Source organism: Drosophila willistoni, chromosome 3R, assembly GCF_018902025.1.
Source record: "Drosophila willistoni isolate 14030-0811.24 chromosome 3R, UCI_dwil_1.1, whole genome shotgun sequence".
In the NCBI taxonomy this organism is placed as follows: Eukaryota; Metazoa; Arthropoda; class Insecta; order Diptera; family Drosophilidae; genus Drosophila; species Drosophila willistoni.
The window spans coordinates 14,076,971-14,094,539 of record NC_061086.1 but is presented as its reverse complement, the minus strand read 5'-3'; the positions used below and the strand labels follow the sequence as shown (position 1 = coordinate 14,094,539).

Genomic DNA, 17,569 nt, shown 5'->3' with positions numbered 1-17,569 from the left:
CTAGGACAATTGAAAACAATGTTGCCAATATAAAGAACAATATATTGCGATGCATTGTGAAGAAATAAATATGTTAAACTAGTTTTTATTCACAAGCGAAATCATTTTTATAGGCAAAATACCAGAAAATAGTTTTATATTATTTTGTTTATTCACTAGAAAGCAATTGAAATAACAATTTCTAGCTAGTTATTAAGTGGAAAATAAACGATGGCTAAAATCGACAACTGGTGGACTTTGCCAAACACTTTGAACGGCATCGGCAGCAACCATATTACGCCAATCGGCTACTCCCTTGAATAAATTGAGAAACATATTGGTGAACAAGGAGACTTCATCAGGATTTAAAGGACGCTGTTGTTGCTGGGGCGGTGATATTAACGGAAGTCTGGCATCTGAGGCAGGCTTGGCCTCTACCTTAACTTCGGTATGAATCTGTTAATACAATACACTTTATATATATTTATGCACCAATACTTTGTGCTAGACAATAGAATTTCACATACAATAGCTCCAAGTAATAGCAATAGAATGGGCAACATTTTTCTATAAACTGAACTGTCCCCTAGAACGCAGATTGGCTTTTAAGTCTCTACAAATTGTCAACTGAAGCCCGGAGGCCTTTTAATTAATTGCCAAGTATTTCAATTTTGTTTGACATGTTCCTTTGTACTCTATATGTATCTATTTGCCAAAGCCATGAGATGGAGTACAAGGGGTTGAGTACATTTGGGTCAAGATGCGTTCGAAGGTAATTGAAATTTATGATTGTAAATATTTAATGTCAATGCGTCCCACAGATACGACTACCAAGATATCTGACATTGTAAAAGGGAGCAGGGTTGGATATCAAACAATCATCACTGTTTGATTACTCCTCCATTTGGATGAGTCAAACTAGTTAATTGATCAAATAAGATGCGATAAGATTTCATATTTATAATTAGAGTGTCAGTCACTGGCGTTTACATCGTGCATTCATCAATACATCAATGCTACCCATACATGGGCCTTTCCAGAATAGACCACAACAGACTTAAATGCGCATGACTCAGTAATTACTGATAAGCATTTGTACATCAATATGCAAACTGATGGCTGGCGTATAATTTTTTTAATTATAAACAAAACAAATGAAACAGAATACCAAAAAATCCCCAACGTTACAATTATAAAGCCCCAAATGCAACAAATTTTTAGCCTCGAAATCTGCATATGCAACTAAACCCCTAAATTCGATAAATTCTACCCTGTACGCAATGGCCATATGGATCCATTGGTTTTGGCAAAGTGTTTGAAAAATTTCCTCAACAATCCATACAGTACTTTTGCACATAAACGTATTTATATGAATATATAGTGATAAATGATATAAAGATTTCATTAATTGGGACCATGTTAAAGGTCGTTTACTTTCTGCACATTTGTCTAGTAAATTATTGGTGGTACTATTGCTTATACCTACAATTGGATTCAACTAAATTTCAACTGAAAACAAAGTGTCCTTTTCAAATTGTCCATGACCCAACCTCCAAGCAAACAGCAAAAAAGGAAAGGATCAACTTACTGATGCTTGGATAGAAAATTTTAAAACCAAAAACTATAATTATAGGTTGAATGTTTCGCTTTGACAAATTAACGTTGTATATAAATTAGGATGAGCATCGGAATAAGAGAACTTTAATTACCCTGCGATTAAGTGCCTTATTTAATTTAAGGCAGAGTTACATTTCCCAAAAGAATTTAAAAATTCTATATTTGGTAAATTTTCAATTTGATTTCATTCGATGCTTTGGAGATATAATAAGAATTATATTTTATAAATTTTCATTAAATAATATATCAAAGAGAATATTGGTTTTGACAAAATCTTTTACTTGTAGGTATTTAATTTAAATTTTAAATATGTATATATATTTATTTTGTAAACACAGTCAATTGTAAGAAAGAAATTTGGTTTTAATTTGAAATATATGTGATTAAACCAAAGTAAATATATTATAAACATAGATTAGGGATTCAAGTCATTCAGTTCAGTGTACGCATTTATGTGAATAGAATAGGCATCGTTGACTACAGCACTGGTCACTTGTATAGCACTGCAATATATATATATATGTATTTATGTATATGATGAAAAAGAGAAATGATATTGACGGCGCCGTTGGAGACCTACTTACCTCTTCGCCAATTTGATGACATTGCCTGGGCTTGGCTGTTGTTGCCGGCTTGTTAACAACAATCTCATATAAACTAGTTGCTTTCTCTTTGCTGTCGCTGGGGCTGGGGCTTGGTCTGGGATTGGTGCTGATTTTGTTTTCAGTGGCTAAAGTGACAATCTGCAACTCGTCTTTAGGCGAATTGATTAGTGAATTCTGTTGCAAAGAGTTTGGATTTATGTAGGGAAAGGGATATGAATTTCCTGCAGCACAAATATTATAGAATGGAATACATTTCGCAGAACAACAGTCACCATCATGTTCACACTAAAAAAAAAAAAGTAAAGGTGAAACAAAAAGTGCAGACAATTGATAAAGTTTTGCTTACATAGTGCCAGTTGCGTTGACATAGAGATTGTGAGGGTTTTTCAGTCTGATAAGTAGGTGGAGCTGCAAGGGCAGCGCAAACATATTGATAGGTCATACATTTTCCAGAGCAGCATTCCCAATGAGTTTGACACTTTACACATGATAATAATAAGTAAGAAATTGTAAAATTTAAAACCGAAACTGTTAAATTAATTAGCCTACATATCCCCCATTTTGTTGGCACGAAAGGCTCTTTCCACTGGGTGTATCCTGACGTCCATAGACCGCATAACTGCAAGCGAGCAGCAAAAAGGCAATTTGTCCGATCAACATCTCGATGCTTGGAGAGTAAAGCTTTGACTGAAGTCTGGTAGCACTTAACAGAACACAATATAGAGATATCAAGCGACAGAGAGAGAGAGAGAGAGAGAGAGAGAGTGAGAGAAAGAAAGAGAGTAAGAGACTGAGAGAAAAAGAATGCAGTAAACAAGCGGGAAAACAAACCCGCATCAAGAGCACTTCTGAGTGACTTCTGTGCCAAGGACTGCACCCTGACCTGCCGCAAAAGCCCTTATCATTCGCACCGTTCCACCCTGGATAGCGGCACTCTCAATGTGTGTGTGCCTTAGTTGTTGAGTCTCTGTTTGTTCATCATGACTCTTATACTACTTACGATCGATCATCAGAAGCGTTCAGCTTATCTTATCGAGCAACATTTTGGGTTATAACCACAGAGACAATCGTTTCGAACATTCAGTTCAGTTTCGGTTGCCAACACGCGCGCGTTTTTATTTTGTTCTCATCGCAATAATGCCGGAATCTCGTGCTATAGTATTGTACTGGGCTGTGATTCTGACCCTACTGACCCTATGGCTGGAACTTGGTGTTGCAGGAACATTACCCACTCATCACCGTCCACTACGATTGCCCAATGAGACGTATCCATTGAGCTATCAATTGCATATCAATAGCAGCATACATATGGGAAATTTTCTATTTAACGGAAATGCCACCATTGACATCGAGATTAGACAGTCGACAAACGAAATTGTGCTACACGCAAAGAACTTGAGTGATTTTCGGATTACAGTGCTACGTCTCAATGATGATGCTGCTGCCATTGGCGCCGGCGCCGCCGAATTTGAACTTGTTGATGATCTTACGCACACGTTTGATTCGCATGGCAGTTTTCTGGTGATATATCCATTTGAGAATTATCAAGCCTTTGAGGCGGGTCAACGCTATAGAGTCGAAATACTCTATACAGGTGAAATGCAAAAGAAAGCTAGAGGATTATATTGGATGACCTATGAAAATGAATTGGATAATCGTACTGTGTAAGCGGCAAGTAGCAATTTAAATGATATGACAAAGACGACGTAGACGAAGACGACGACGAAGACGAAGACGACAATCAATCACTAATCAATCATAGAGTGCGCGTGTTTTAATTACATAATACTAAAGTGCATTTAAATGGTTCAGCTCTCACTTTTTTGTTGTTGTTTTTGCGTATATTGAATTAGGCTTGATAAGAGAGCGAAAGCGGGAGAGTAGTAGCTGCTTATCATTTGAAAGTTTATAAGGCTTTATCAGAGTATACTCATCGTACACCTACCCCACACCCACGCGATCAATAGTCATTCAAGATGCGTAAATAGAAAGAACCACACATAAAATCTTCCACCTAAAAAGTCATGACTGTTGCCATAACAACAACAATAACAAGAGAATAGAACTAAGAAGCTACTACTGACCCTTATCTCTACAGCTGGCCGATAAACATACATACATATACCAATACATATATTGTATATATGTATTTTGTATATAATTCGTAATTATTTGTTGATAGTGTTTGTTTTCCACTCAATGAATCGCTCAAAATATATATATAAGTTTTTTTTTATTTGCTTTATTTGTTTATTTTGATTCGCAAAAAAAAAACAAAATAATAATAAAAACTTGAGTATAATGAACCCCAATTGTTCTCAAGAAAAACGACCAGAGGGTAAAAACCGATTTAGGTTGACCGGTTGATCTGAATATTGGGTTAGTCCATCATTAACCAGAAAATATATATTTGACGTCAATTGGGTACTTAAACACTCACACATATGCACATATATGTATATATGTATGTATGGGTATATACATTTATAATATATTCCCATTGACAGATACGTAGCCGCTACACAATCGGAACCCACATATGCACGTATGATCTTTCCGTGCTACGATGAGCCCGCCATTAAATCGAACTTTAGCATCAGGCTAACACATAGTGGCAATTATATAGCCATATCCAATATGCCAGTTAAAGAATTAATACGTCACAAGTAAGTTGCTTTATTGCTATTTTAAATTGCTTTTTTTTTTTAATTGTACAATTTTTTTACCCGTTTCTTTTTAGTGCTGATCTAACAACCACTTCGTTTCTACCTACACCGCCGATGTCCACGTATCTGGTGGCCTTTGTTATATCCGATTTTGAGCACATCTCCACAAGCTATCGTGGGATAACACAAAGTGTGTACTCATCGCCCACATTGAAAGAGAAGGGCCAATATGCCCTCAAGAATGCTGTGCTAACAGTGTCTGCTTTAGAGGATTACTTTAGCATTAGTTATCCATTGGAGAAACTCGATCATGTTGCATTGAATAAGAATTTTGGTGCTGCTATGGAAAACTGGGGACTCATCACATACAAAGAGGACAATTTGTTGTCACAGGAGAAGGGTGATTTGTTCAAACGGGTAAAGGATAAGATAACACAAAATCATGAGATAGTCCATCAATGGTTTGGTAATCTTGTATCACCCGAATGGTGGTCTTACGCCTGGATGAATGAGGGTTTTGCCTCATACTTTTCCTATGTGATCACGGATATGGTAAGTGCGATTTAAGAAAAATGAAAATTTAATTTCCCTATAACTCTTCTACTCTCTTGTCAGCTATATCCCGAGCTTAAGGTCATGGATTTCTTTGCCGACTCTGAGGCTGATCGTGCCTATAGCTATAATAGTTTTCTCGATGTACGACCAATGACTTCCTATGTGGAGACGGAAGCAGAAATTGTCAGTGCCTTTGATATTATCACATATAAGCGTGCCGCTTGCGTAATTAAAATGTTTCATCACGCATTCCATCGAAAGACCTTTGTGAGCGGCATTAGTGGTTTTCTTAGCAAATAGTAAGTATAAATGTGGGGCCCAGTGAACTGTACATTTGCAATTGATGGTCCAAAGTCTGTCTGTACCTCTTTCAGCCAATACAGTGTGGCCAATGAGCTGAATCTATTCGATTGTCTGCAAACAGCAGTACTTCAGGACGGTCAGTTTCCACATCAGTTATGGACGCATAAAGTGCGTGAAATAATGTTATCATGGACACACAGCGAATGGATGCCAATTGTATCTGTGATACGTAATTATCAGAATAACACAATCACATTTCGTCAACGTTCGATCCATTCGAAAAGCGAACACTGGTGGATACCCTTGAATTTTGCTACCACCCAGCAGCCAAGCTTTGAGCAGACCCATGCCGAATACTTTATGCCACCCCAGACGCAGCACACCATTAGCCTGGAGGACCTGAAGCTGCAGCTTAATGGGAGTGATTGGTTGATTGTTAACAAACAGCAGACAGGATTCTATCATGTGCACTATGATAATGAAAATCTGCAGGCTATTGCTCGACAATTGCAGACGGATCATACACAAATACATCCTGTGAATCGAGCCGCACTGATTCAGGATATAAATTCTTTAATAGAGCACAATGCGATTGAATCAATGAATGTGGTTCTTGAAATGCTCAAGTATATGGAATTCGAACAGGATCTAAGGCCTTGGAAAAGTGTTTCCGATACAATACCGATTTTGCAAAAGAATTTATTTGGCACCCCCTCCTACACAATGTTTTTGCAGTTTGTAAGACGTCTGGTCACACCCATGTTCAAGAGCCTGTTCGGGGAGACAAATGGAGGACAGGTTAACGAAACTGTTTTTGAGAGCGGCGAAATAATAATTCATATAGCTTGTGCAGTAGATTTAGCCGAGTGCCTGGACTACACCCATCGACAGGCAATGGAATACTTTTTCAATAAGGTCCACATCGACAACTACAACATATACGACACTATGCTCTGCTTTGGCACGAAATATTTAAATGATGATGAGTTTGAACAAGCCTTAAAAATGCTACAGAGTATTGAACGAGAATCTGCTTATGCCGATGATATGCTCTACTCACTCCGTTGCATTCAAAGTCATAGTCATTTACTTCACTATCTGGAATTCTTAATGGGTGAAAATTCAACTCATCATGCACTTAACGACAACGAGGCTATGATGTATCTACCGTTTCTTTATAAATCAAATTTGGAGGGACGTTCAGTAATTTGGCAATTTATTGATCGTAACTACAAGTTGCTTTGTAGATCGCCCACATTTGTGGAACATTTCAATGAGATAGCCGAGTTTCTGCCCCAACATCAGAGGGCCTACGTGAGTTCATGATATTTGAAATGTAATTTTTTCGATACCTAAACCTTTATATTTTATTTCTTTCAGTTTGAAACATTGCGTGAAAAGATCGCCACACATTTGCGACATGAAAGTCTCAATTCAAGGGACATTCTCATCAATAGCAATTCCAATAACGTGGGCAAAAAGATGCGAAACAGTGAACTATTTCTGGAGAAATTTGAACATGAGATCCATAAATGGCTGTTAAATGAGATTCCTCAATCGGAAGATGTATTCGCAGCGTCGCTAAGTGTGAGCAATGGTTCGAGTCGATCGGAAGGTGTTTTACAGACGGCCAATCGTCTGGTACAAAGGGCATTGCATTCTAACATATTGTTATAGCGCTCAGTGTAAAAAAATTAAAAAATAAATTAATTCTTATAGTAAATTTAATAAAAGGTAATTTTAAAGTTTTTTCCAATGAGAATCATACTTGATAACGAAAACTGAAACAGATCTTTAAAGTGCATTTGCCTGTTCGACTTATATATTAGAGAAACGAAAAAAACTGGACGGAAATCAATAAAATGCATTTGTATTCGTTATGATAAAATCTTGGGCATTATGTTGATGAAGAAATCTTCCAACTAAAATAGTGAGGCTAGCAATTGCGAATTTTGCTTCAAAGATTTTGTATCATGAATGGATTAACTATTTTTTGTCGATTCTCTGAAATTTTGATCAAATTCTACAAAAAAGGGGAACTTTTTTTCGGTTTGGTGTCTTTGACGATAAGATACACTTACAACAAAGCTCTGTCTGATAGGGTAAATCATTATAAACTACGTTTTGTATACACACACATATTTAAAAATGAAAAGTCATCATCAATGAATTATAAATTAAACGAAAATATGTATACGTAAATATGCACTCTTATTGAAGTTAGATGTTCCCAGTCATGCACTAAACTTAGCCAAGTTAATAGACCGCTGTCTAGAGATAAGAAAGCTATTTGAGTAGGCAATCGAACAATTTTACAGCACCCCAATTGGACAATCACTCATACTCCCCTTGCTCTTACTCCTACGCAAATGCGATCACTGGTCAAATAAATTAGAAGAAAATGAGTCCAATAGTTTTTTTCGATTGACTGTAGTTTATCAAACCATTGAAATTATCTTTATTGCAAGCGCTGGCAAGGATTAGATATGCCGATCTCTATAAATATGCGTCGAGTATGGGCTGCGACCACATAATACTAAAGTTAAGTGCAAAAGTAGCCAGCAATATGGCAAAGTGGCTACTAAACTCCTGTCTGCTGCTTCTATTGGGAGCAGTCAGTCTACAGGCTGGACTTATAATCCCTCATACTGACGTTGAACAAATCGAAACGAAAGGATATCAAGTGATTACACCACGGGTGGATGATAATAGTCCGGATAACTATAGATTACCGAATAACTCGATACCCGTGTCCTATAATGTGGAACTCTGGACAAATGTTCATGAGGGTGATACCAACTTCAATGGCACAGTTAAGATCGACATACAGATTGTTGAAGCCTCCGTAAACATTACGTTGCATGCACGTCAAACATCAAACTTTGTAGCAACAATTATCGATAGAGACAATGCAACTGCTACGGAGATTAATCTGGAAGTTGACGCTTCTGATACAACTCGCGAATTTTTGGTCCTGTCAGCTGAGGGTTTGACATTTGATCCTAATACTAATTGGACTTTGACTATTAAATACACGGGTCTTTTACGCCTAGATATGGGAGGATTCTACATGTCAAGCTATACTGAAAATAACACAGTGCAGTAAGTTCTCGACGATAAGTGGACAGATTAATGTTTTATTTGTATTGTCTGTCCTTGCAGTTACTTGGCAACGACCCAGTTTGAAAGCACCAACGCCCGTCATGCCTTCCCTTGCTACGATGAGCCCTCTAAACGTGCCACTTTCACCATAACCATTAAGCATGATCCATCCTACACAGCCATCAGCAACATGCCCGTTAATGAGACTACCAGCAGCTCTGGTATTACTGGATTCCAAACTACGCCTATCATGTCCACTTATTTGGTGGCATTTATTGTTTCGGACTTTGAATCGACCGGCGGAGAACTGAATGGACTGCCCCAGCGCGTATTCTCTCGCAAGGGCAAACAAGATCAACAGGAATGGGCTCTATGGTCGGGTCTAGTTGTAGAATCGAGTCTGGCTTCATACTTTGGTGTTCCCTTTGCTTTACCAAAACTGGATCAGGCTGGAATCCCTGATTTCTCAGCCGGTGCCATGGAAAACTGGGGTCTGGCTACCTATAGGGAACAATATATGTGGTGGACCAAAGAGGAATCAACGATCAATCTAAAGACGAATATAGCCAACATTATTGGACATGAGTACACGCACATGTGGTTCGGCGATTTGGTCTCTGTCAAATGGTGGACATACCTATGGCAGAAAGAGGGATTTGCCACACTATTCTCCTATGAATCGAATGATATTGCATTCCCCGAATGGGACACATACCAAATCTTCCATGTGGCCGACTATCACAGTGCATTAATGAATGATGCCGGCGAAAATGCGGTGCCCATGACACATTATGTTCAGACGCCCAATGAAATTTCAAATCGTTATAATACATATTCGTATGCCAAGCCAGCCAGTGTACTATATACGTTTAAGAATGCATGGACCGATAAGGTTTTCCGCCTAGGTGTACACAAATACCTCGATCAGCAGTGAGTTGGATGCCATAGTGTATTTATTATTTCTGCGAAATTAATGTAACTTTCCTTTTTTGTTTAGTAAATTCACATCGTGCGATGAATGGGATTTGTTTGCTTCATTCCAAGAGGCAGCCGATGAATTGAATTTCGCTCTACCCGCATCAGTTGCCGACATCTTCTCCTCTTGGTCACATCAGGCTGGTTATCCACTCCTTACTGTGGAGCGTAACTACGATAGCGGCAGTTTCACAGTGAAACAGCAACGCTATGTCGAGGATAAGAATGCAACCAATGACAAGACGTGGTATGTGCCCATCAATTATGTGACTGCGTCCCAATCGGATTATCGCGATACAAGCGCCTCAAACTATTTGCTTAATACGGCCGAGTTAACGATTAATGCTCAGATAGACAGCAGTGACTTTTTGTTGCTTAACAAACAGTCTGCTTATTATCAGCGAGTTCTTTATGATCAGCAGAACTATGATCTTATTGCTCAAGCTCTGTTGGAAACGCCTTACAAGTTCCATCCAAGGAATCGCGCCCAATTGATTGCTGAGACATATCGTTTCGCTGCCACTGGACGTCTAAGTCAGTCCACATTCCTACAGATAGTGGCTTATTTGAAAAATGAAGATCAGTATGCACCTTGGTCATTTGCCAATAGCATATTCCCAACATATGACCAATATTTGCGTGGTGACGACCAGTATGAACACTTCCGTTTGTATGTTGTGGAACTGGTTGAGGACATATTCGACAAGATTGGAGTCCACGAATCAACTGGCGAGCATTATCTGAACAAGTACCTTCGAGTTGTACTCATCAATTTGGCCTGCCAAGTGGGTACTCCGGCTTGCTATGAACAAACCCACCAGAAACTTAAGGAATTCCAGCAGCAGGGTATCGCAATTGAGCCAACAATTCGCACCCAAGTCTATTGTGGTGGTCTGCGACAGGCGGAGGATTCTACCTTTAATCAAGTCTTGTCAGATCTATTTGCTTCCACCGTCTCCACTGATCGTTCGCTATTTATCTCATCGCTGGGTTGTTCCCAAACAGCAGAACAGATTGAGAGATTCATCAGCAGTTCCATTGACACTAGCAACAGTTTGACCAATGCCGAGCGCACTACTCTACTCAATTCCGCCTATTCAAGGGGTGAAGTCGGCATCACGGAAAGTCTGAAGTTCCTTGAATCGAACTGGGAGGCATATGCCAATGTTTACCCAGAATCAACTGGAAAACCATTGGATGCAGCACTGCGTGGCATCGCTACCTATGTAGTTAGCGAGACACAGAAAACTAGAGTAAGTTTTCGCAGACAATTTCTTATTTTTTCAATTGAACTATATAACTTAACTCTTTATTTATTAGCTGGAAAATCTGGTCGAGGAAGTAAAGGCCCATGGTCCAGCTTATGTCAACGATGACTTGAGTGAAATAATTACCGCCAGAATAGATGCCAATTTTGCTTGGCTAAACGAACATCGCGATTCAGTGATCAATTGGTTGGTTTCCTACCGGACGAGCGGAAGTTCTGCCCTAACCACATCCTTGACTACATTTATGGCCGCCGCATTGACTCTCCTATTATGCAAAGTATTTTAAATTAAGATTTCAATATTGAAATTTTAAAATTAATTTTTAAGATTATAAAAATTGCACGACAAATAACAAGTATTTGAACAAATATTATAACAAAACCACAGATGATTTCATTTCTAACTGTACAGATATGAAGATTACGTTTTGATGGAAAGGATTTATTTGGAAATCAATTTTTGATATCACTTAATCAGTTTGCTTAGTTTATTGTTCTATTGCAGTCATCCCACACTTCATACTAATCAGTCTTATCATGATTCTATGGAATCAATAAAGCCTTGATAAATAATACGATTATCATTGGCACGTCAAGGTATTTACAATACCAGAAATAGTTCATGAAAATGACCAGAAAATCATGTGATAATTGATATCATTCATATTGGTGGTTAACTTAATTATTGGAATGTTCAAGAAACCAAATTCAATAATCTAATCAAACTTCGTGACGGCAAATGAAATCTTTATCCAAATTGGATGCAAACTGCTGACAGAAAACTGCAAAAAACTGTTCCATAATAGAAAATAAACAAATTATTAAAGCAATTGTTTCCTTAAAAATGTCTTTTTTGTCCCATCTTTTCTTTTGGTTTTAACGATTTGAATTTTATTTTTAAACAAAGCTTTGTCATCTCTTCAGGTTTTTTTTTCAAATTTATGTTTACTGGCTTATACAGAGTTAGTCATCTTTGGGAATTTTTTGTCAACTCCATTAATTTGGTATTGAAGATTTATGTCTTTGTACTGCATTATCTTGAGATAAGCTCAGGTGCAGATGAGAATATTTGTTTAGTTTTGTTTTTTTTTGGATCGTTTAGAAGTACCACTAACATTGTTTGCCTAATTCATCTATAATTGTAAATTTATTAAGAAATTCAAGAATGGCACTCATAGGTAAAATACTAATCCAATATACCTTCAGAATATCAAGTATACATACTTGCTCATATCAATTGAAGGTTTGCCTTCATTTATGTCAAAGACCCTAATTGAAATTGAAATCTATAAGAGTTCTGCGGTTGCAATGACCATTGAGATAGTTACCACAACTAAGGAAACCAAGGATGCTCGACTAGTTTATAGCCTACAAGCAATTCGTGAGAAGGTTGATTAAAAAAACAACATAGTTACGTCTTCAAAATACATTTCTAGGAGTTAATATTAGTTTTTGTTTTTAAATTGCTTTTTTGCATGGTCGACAATTTTGTCGGATTCCTGGTAATAAGATCGGGGCTTGTTTAACGATTGCAAGTTCCACTGTAGATCGAAAGTTTGTAATTTTCTACCTTTTCTAGGTACAAAAAAATCAACTGGCTTGCTCACAAATAAAATATCTTAACTTCAGGTCTTTTCTTTAAAAGTTTGTTAACTTAAATTACGTTTGGTTAAATTTTGAAGAATGTTAAATTCTATTGTTACAAACATTTTTTGTATTTCGTCTTTTCCTCCTAACTTAATACTGCTTTGCTTTTCAAGGAATGGGTTTGTCTTCTAGTATTAACCACTCTTCTAGTTGGGGTTTTCTCCCATTGATATATGATTATAATTAACATGCCCAAAATTGTAATACATTGTTTATAAATTAGCTTATAAATTAAGAAACTCAACAATAGAGTAATAATTAAAGCTAAGACAAGTTCATTTAGCGACTAACTTGTAGCTTAACGGATTATACTTGCGCAATCATAATATATACAATTACATACTTTAGTTAAATACAGATTAGAACTGACCAAATAGAAAAAAAATCAGACATTTTATATATAATCAAAGATCAATTCTTTAATATAAAACATACCCGACGAATTTGGTAAAGGTTTGAGTTAACGACAATAGTCAAGATAGGGCTATCTACAATTGCCGCCACTTGTTTATACACATAAGATGTGTATTATCTAACTTGAATTTAGCTGGCTTTTAGAAATTATCAAGTTGGCTAGAACTTCTCTAAATGAAAGACAAAGTGCACACGATCGCAAGCCACATTATAGGTGTACATATGTACAAATGTATTTCAATGGTCAGTTGATTTACTGCATTAGAATGGTTTATGATGGTTAAAAAACTGCCTAGTCAATTCAAAGTGGGGGAAAGGGTACAGAGAACGTGCAAATTGTGGAATAGATGATTAGAATAATCTTTATACCCCGTGAAAAAGATAAGAGACATGGCCACTTGTCCATTGAAGGCTCGCGTATAAGTGGAAGCTCCTCAGCGTGTAACGATCAGTATTTGTCGAGTTGTCGCCGTGCCGAAAGACAACCAATATGAGTCGCGTTCACATCTATGGAGCGGCTTTGCTCCTGACCGTGCTGCTGGCAGCAACATCACAGGCAGCTGTGGTACGGACATTTCCACCATTCGAACGTCTCCTGGAGAATCCTAATGCCCGTGTGGCCATAACACCACGTGCCGATGAGGATAACTACCGTCTGCCCAACGACACAATTCCGAGTCACTATGCCATCGAGCTGACAACTAATGTCCATAACAATGGCGAGACCAAATTCACTGGAATCGTTACAATCACTTTGGATGTTGTGACCGAAACCAATAAAATTGTGATACATGCTCGTCAGTTGGAGAATTTCACGGCCTCCATAACTCGGTCAACTGGTGGAGATTCTATCACAGTTAAGCCCACATACGATAATACTGATGGACGAGAGTTCCTCGTACTCTCATTTGAAGATGAAACCTTCACTTTGCCAGCCGACTCAACCTGGTTATTGACCATCAACTATGAAGGAAATCTACGCACAGACAACGGCGGTTTCTATCTCTCTTCGTACACAGATGAAACTGGTGCTACCAAATATTTGGCTACCACCCAATTTGAGAGTACAGATGCCCGTCATGCATTCCCATGCTACGATGAGCCATCAAAGCGTGCCAATTTCACCATTACCATTAAGCACGATCCAACCTATAACGCCATTAGCAATATGCCAATCGATGAAGAGAAGACTACCTCCGGTGTCACTGTCTTCCAGACCACTGTAAACATGCCCAGTTATTTGGTTGCTTTTATTGTTTCCGAATTTGTGTATACGGAGGGAGAACTGAATGGCCTGCCTCAGCGTGTTTTCTCTCGCAAGGGCACCGAACATGAACAAGAATTCGCTCTGACCAATGGAATGCTTGTGGAGAAACGCTTATCCGATTACTTTGGTGTGCCATTCGCTCTACCAAAACTCGATCAGGCTGGTATTCCTGATTTTGCTGCTGGCGCCATGGAGAACTGGGGTCTGGCCACCTATCGTGAGGAATATCTATTGTACAATACTGAGAACTCGACTATTAATACTCAAACAAATATTGCCACCGTTGAGGCTCATGAGGATGCTCATATGTGGTTCGGTGATCTTGTTGCCATTGAATGGTGGAGCTACTTGTGGCTTAAGGAGGGTTTCGCAACACTCTTTGAGAATTTGGCTGTCGATTTGGTAAGATACTCAAGTAATTCGTATCGCATCTTATCTTATCTCATCAATTAAATATCTTTTGTTAGGCCTATCCAGAGTGGGACATTTTCCAAACCTTCCATGCTGGCTCTTATCAAAGTGCTTTGATCTATGATGCCAGTCCGAATGCTCGTCCCATGACCTACTTTGTTCAGAAACCCGCTGAGATTGCTCTACTCTATGACTCTGTGTCGTATGCCAAGGCCGGATCTGTTTTGGATATGTGGCGTCATGCCCTGACCAATACCGTCTTCCAACGTGGTCTCCACAACTATCTAACGTTTAAGTAAGTTTAAAAGCAATTAAATGTTATTTCTATAGATTACTGATTCCATAATTTTATTTGTTTTTAGCCAATACAAGGCCGCCAATGAGTCTCATTTGTTTGATGCCATTGCTTTGGCTGCCCGTGAGGAGAACCATGCTGTGCCAGCACTTATTGTAGATATGTTAGCCAGCTGGACAAATCAGGGTGGTGTCCCACTTTTAACCGTGGAACGCAACTACAATGATGGCACGTTCACTATCAAACAGGAGGCCTACACTAATGACAAGGATTACGAGAGTAGCAAACTTTGGTATATACCCTTCAATTTTGCCATTCAATCGAATCCCGATTTCCGCAACACCGAGGCTACTCACTATCTGGTTAAGGAAGCTGAAATAAGCGTCAATGAGACAGGATTGACTGCTGCAGATTGGCTTATTTTGAACAAGCAAAGCACAGGATACTATCGCATTAACTACGATAGTGAGAACTGGCGTCTAATCACTGAAGGACTAATTAATCGCCCACATAAGATTTCGCCACGTAACCGTGCTCAGTTGATCAGCGATCTGTACCGTTTCGCCACCAGCGGACGTGTGCCACATGCAACATTGTTGAATCTTCTTACTTACTTGCCTAATGAGGATCAATATGCACCCTGGTCGGCTGCTAACACTGTAATCACATTGTTCAATCGTTATCTTAGCGGAGATTCAGAGTACAAGAACTTCCAATTCTTTGTTCGGGAATTGGTTAACCAACAGTTTGATAAGTTCGGAGTGAATGATCTAAAGGGTGAACAGCATCTGGTTAAGTACACACGCAATGTACTAATCAGCATTGCCTGCCTGGGCGGTCTAGAGAGCTGCTTAACTGATACCACAGCTAAATTGCAGGCTCTGGTCGATGATGGCACAGCCATTGAGCCCAATTTGCAGTCTCAAGTCTACTGCAATGGCCTAAAGAAGGCCAGTGATGATGTTTTCGATTTTGTGTACAACAAACTGATGGATTCCAATGATCAGGCCGAACGTCGTTTGCTTATCTCTGCACTGGGCTGTGCTGGAGATGCTAACCAATTGAAGAAGTTCGTATCGAGCAGCATTGACGAAAGCAACGGCCTTCGTACCCAAGAGCGTTACACACTCCTCAGCCCGACCTATTCCCGCGGCGAAGTTGGTCTACTGACCTCCATTGAGTTCCTGTTGGAAAACTGGGAGAAATATGGTTCGTTGAATGCTGGTTTCGGTGGTGTCAATCCACTCCACTCTGATATTGTGTCCATGTCTGCCTATGTGGTAAACGATAATCAGAAAGAAAAACTCCAGGAACTTGTAGATACTGTAAAGGGATCCGAATATGTATCAGACACTCTGCAAGCTAGCGTCGACGCCAATGTCAATGCTAATACCGAGTGGTTGACCGAAAATCGGGAACCACTTATGACTTGGGTCTCTAGCTATCGTGCCGGAAGCGCCGCCCTGAGCACATCCATTTTTGCATTGGTCCTGTGCCTTTTCACCGCTAAATTGTTGTAGATTATAACTCTATTCATAAGTTAGCCATAAAAAAAACAAATATTCAAATAAAAATTTTATAATATCCTCGACAATACACAGCTATGTTGTTGATTCTTTTCTGCAAAAGTAAAATTTAAAGTACTCGACATTTTATGAGTTCCCAATGACTTGCTAATATGGGCAGATTTCCAGATCCAGGTATAAATTACATATAGAGTGCTGTTTGCTCTTTCTCTTTCTATTAAAGTTTAAACAGTCCGAGGCAACAAAAGTCAACAAGTATTGGTGTCATTAAAAACATAAAAAAAAATACCCTCATGCCGTTTGTAAGTTGTTGATTATAAGGCCCTTAACCACCAATCAGAGATTAGCTAATCAATGAATGACTGCTCAGCGTCATATTTATTACTAAATGAAATCAAGAATTTAAACTCACAATTTGCTGTTGTTAAGCAAGGAAAATTATAGAAGAACTTGAAAAGTTTAAGAATGATGGAAAGGAAACCATTCTACAAAATAGAAATCTGCACTTTCTTTTTTTTTTTTTAAGATTTTTGGCAACTCGGTTTAGGCAAATGACTGACGGGTATAAACAGAGATAATGCGGGTTGAATGGAGTACTTAGTATGTTTATAATAAAAAATAAAAGCAATATTGGTTAATAAAGAATTAAGATAAAATGTTATCTAATAAATGTGAAAACAGAAAAATCAAAAACAAAAAGACTAAAAAAAAAAACTGCATTTTCAAATGGTTTTGTTATAATATATCGACATTATGTTAAATATTGGATACTGGTTAATATTAACTCTAGCAATAAGCATGCCAGTGAAATTACCGAAACATTATTTATATTGACTTGAAGAATTAACCAAAATGTAATCAAAGAATAAAAAAAAACAGAATTTATTAATATTTTAATTCCAAGTAATTATCTTAACATTATATATATTAATTTACAATC

At 38.2% G+C, this 17,569-nt stretch overlaps 4 protein-coding genes across 4 annotated transcripts; 3 read left to right on the top strand and 1 right to left on the bottom strand.

Annotated features, from left to right (window-relative positions):
- Positions 1–1,891: 1,891 nt before the first annotated feature.
- Positions 1,892–2,869, bottom strand: LOC111519440. The gene is made up of 4 exons (XM_023180402.2): positions 2,751–2,869; positions 2,548–2,679; positions 2,181–2,486; positions 1,892–2,099 (listed from the first exon to the last, which is right to left on the bottom strand). The coding sequence occupies exons 1-4, from the start codon at positions 2,859–2,861 to the stop codon at positions 2,034–2,036; spliced, it is 615 nt and encodes a 204-aa protein (XP_023036170.1). The 5' UTR covers positions 2,862–2,869; the 3' UTR covers positions 1,892–2,033.
- A 444-nt stretch (positions 2,870–3,313) lies between these two features.
- Positions 3,314–7,454, top strand: LOC6651218 (endoplasmic reticulum aminopeptidase 1). The gene is made up of 6 exons (XM_002073888.3): positions 3,314–3,865; positions 4,709–4,867; positions 4,942–5,419; positions 5,483–5,721; positions 5,797–7,039; positions 7,106–7,454. Exons 1-6 carry the CDS (start codon positions 3,339–3,341, stop codon positions 7,400–7,402), a joined length of 2,943 nt encoding a protein of 980 aa, XP_002073924.1. The 5' UTR covers positions 3,314–3,338; the 3' UTR covers positions 7,403–7,454.
- An 817-nt stretch (positions 7,455–8,271) lies between these two features.
- LOC6651217 (aminopeptidase N) lies at positions 8,272–11,451 on the top strand. Its single transcript, XM_002073887.3, has 4 exons — positions 8,272–8,827; positions 8,888–9,757; positions 9,825–11,055; positions 11,123–11,451. Exons 1-4 carry the CDS (start codon positions 8,292–8,294, stop codon positions 11,354–11,356), a joined length of 2,871 nt encoding a protein of 956 aa, XP_002073923.1. The 5' UTR covers positions 8,272–8,291; the 3' UTR covers positions 11,357–11,451.
- A 2,150-nt stretch (positions 11,452–13,601) lies between these two features.
- Positions 13,602–16,697, top strand: LOC6651216 (aminopeptidase N). The gene is made up of 3 exons (XM_002073886.4): positions 13,602–14,799; positions 14,865–15,103; positions 15,171–16,697. The coding sequence occupies exons 1-3, from the start codon at positions 13,621–13,623 to the stop codon at positions 16,621–16,623; spliced, it is 2,871 nt and encodes a 956-aa protein (XP_002073922.1). The 5' UTR covers positions 13,602–13,620; the 3' UTR covers positions 16,624–16,697.
- The last annotated feature ends 872 nt before the right edge of the window (positions 16,698–17,569 follow it).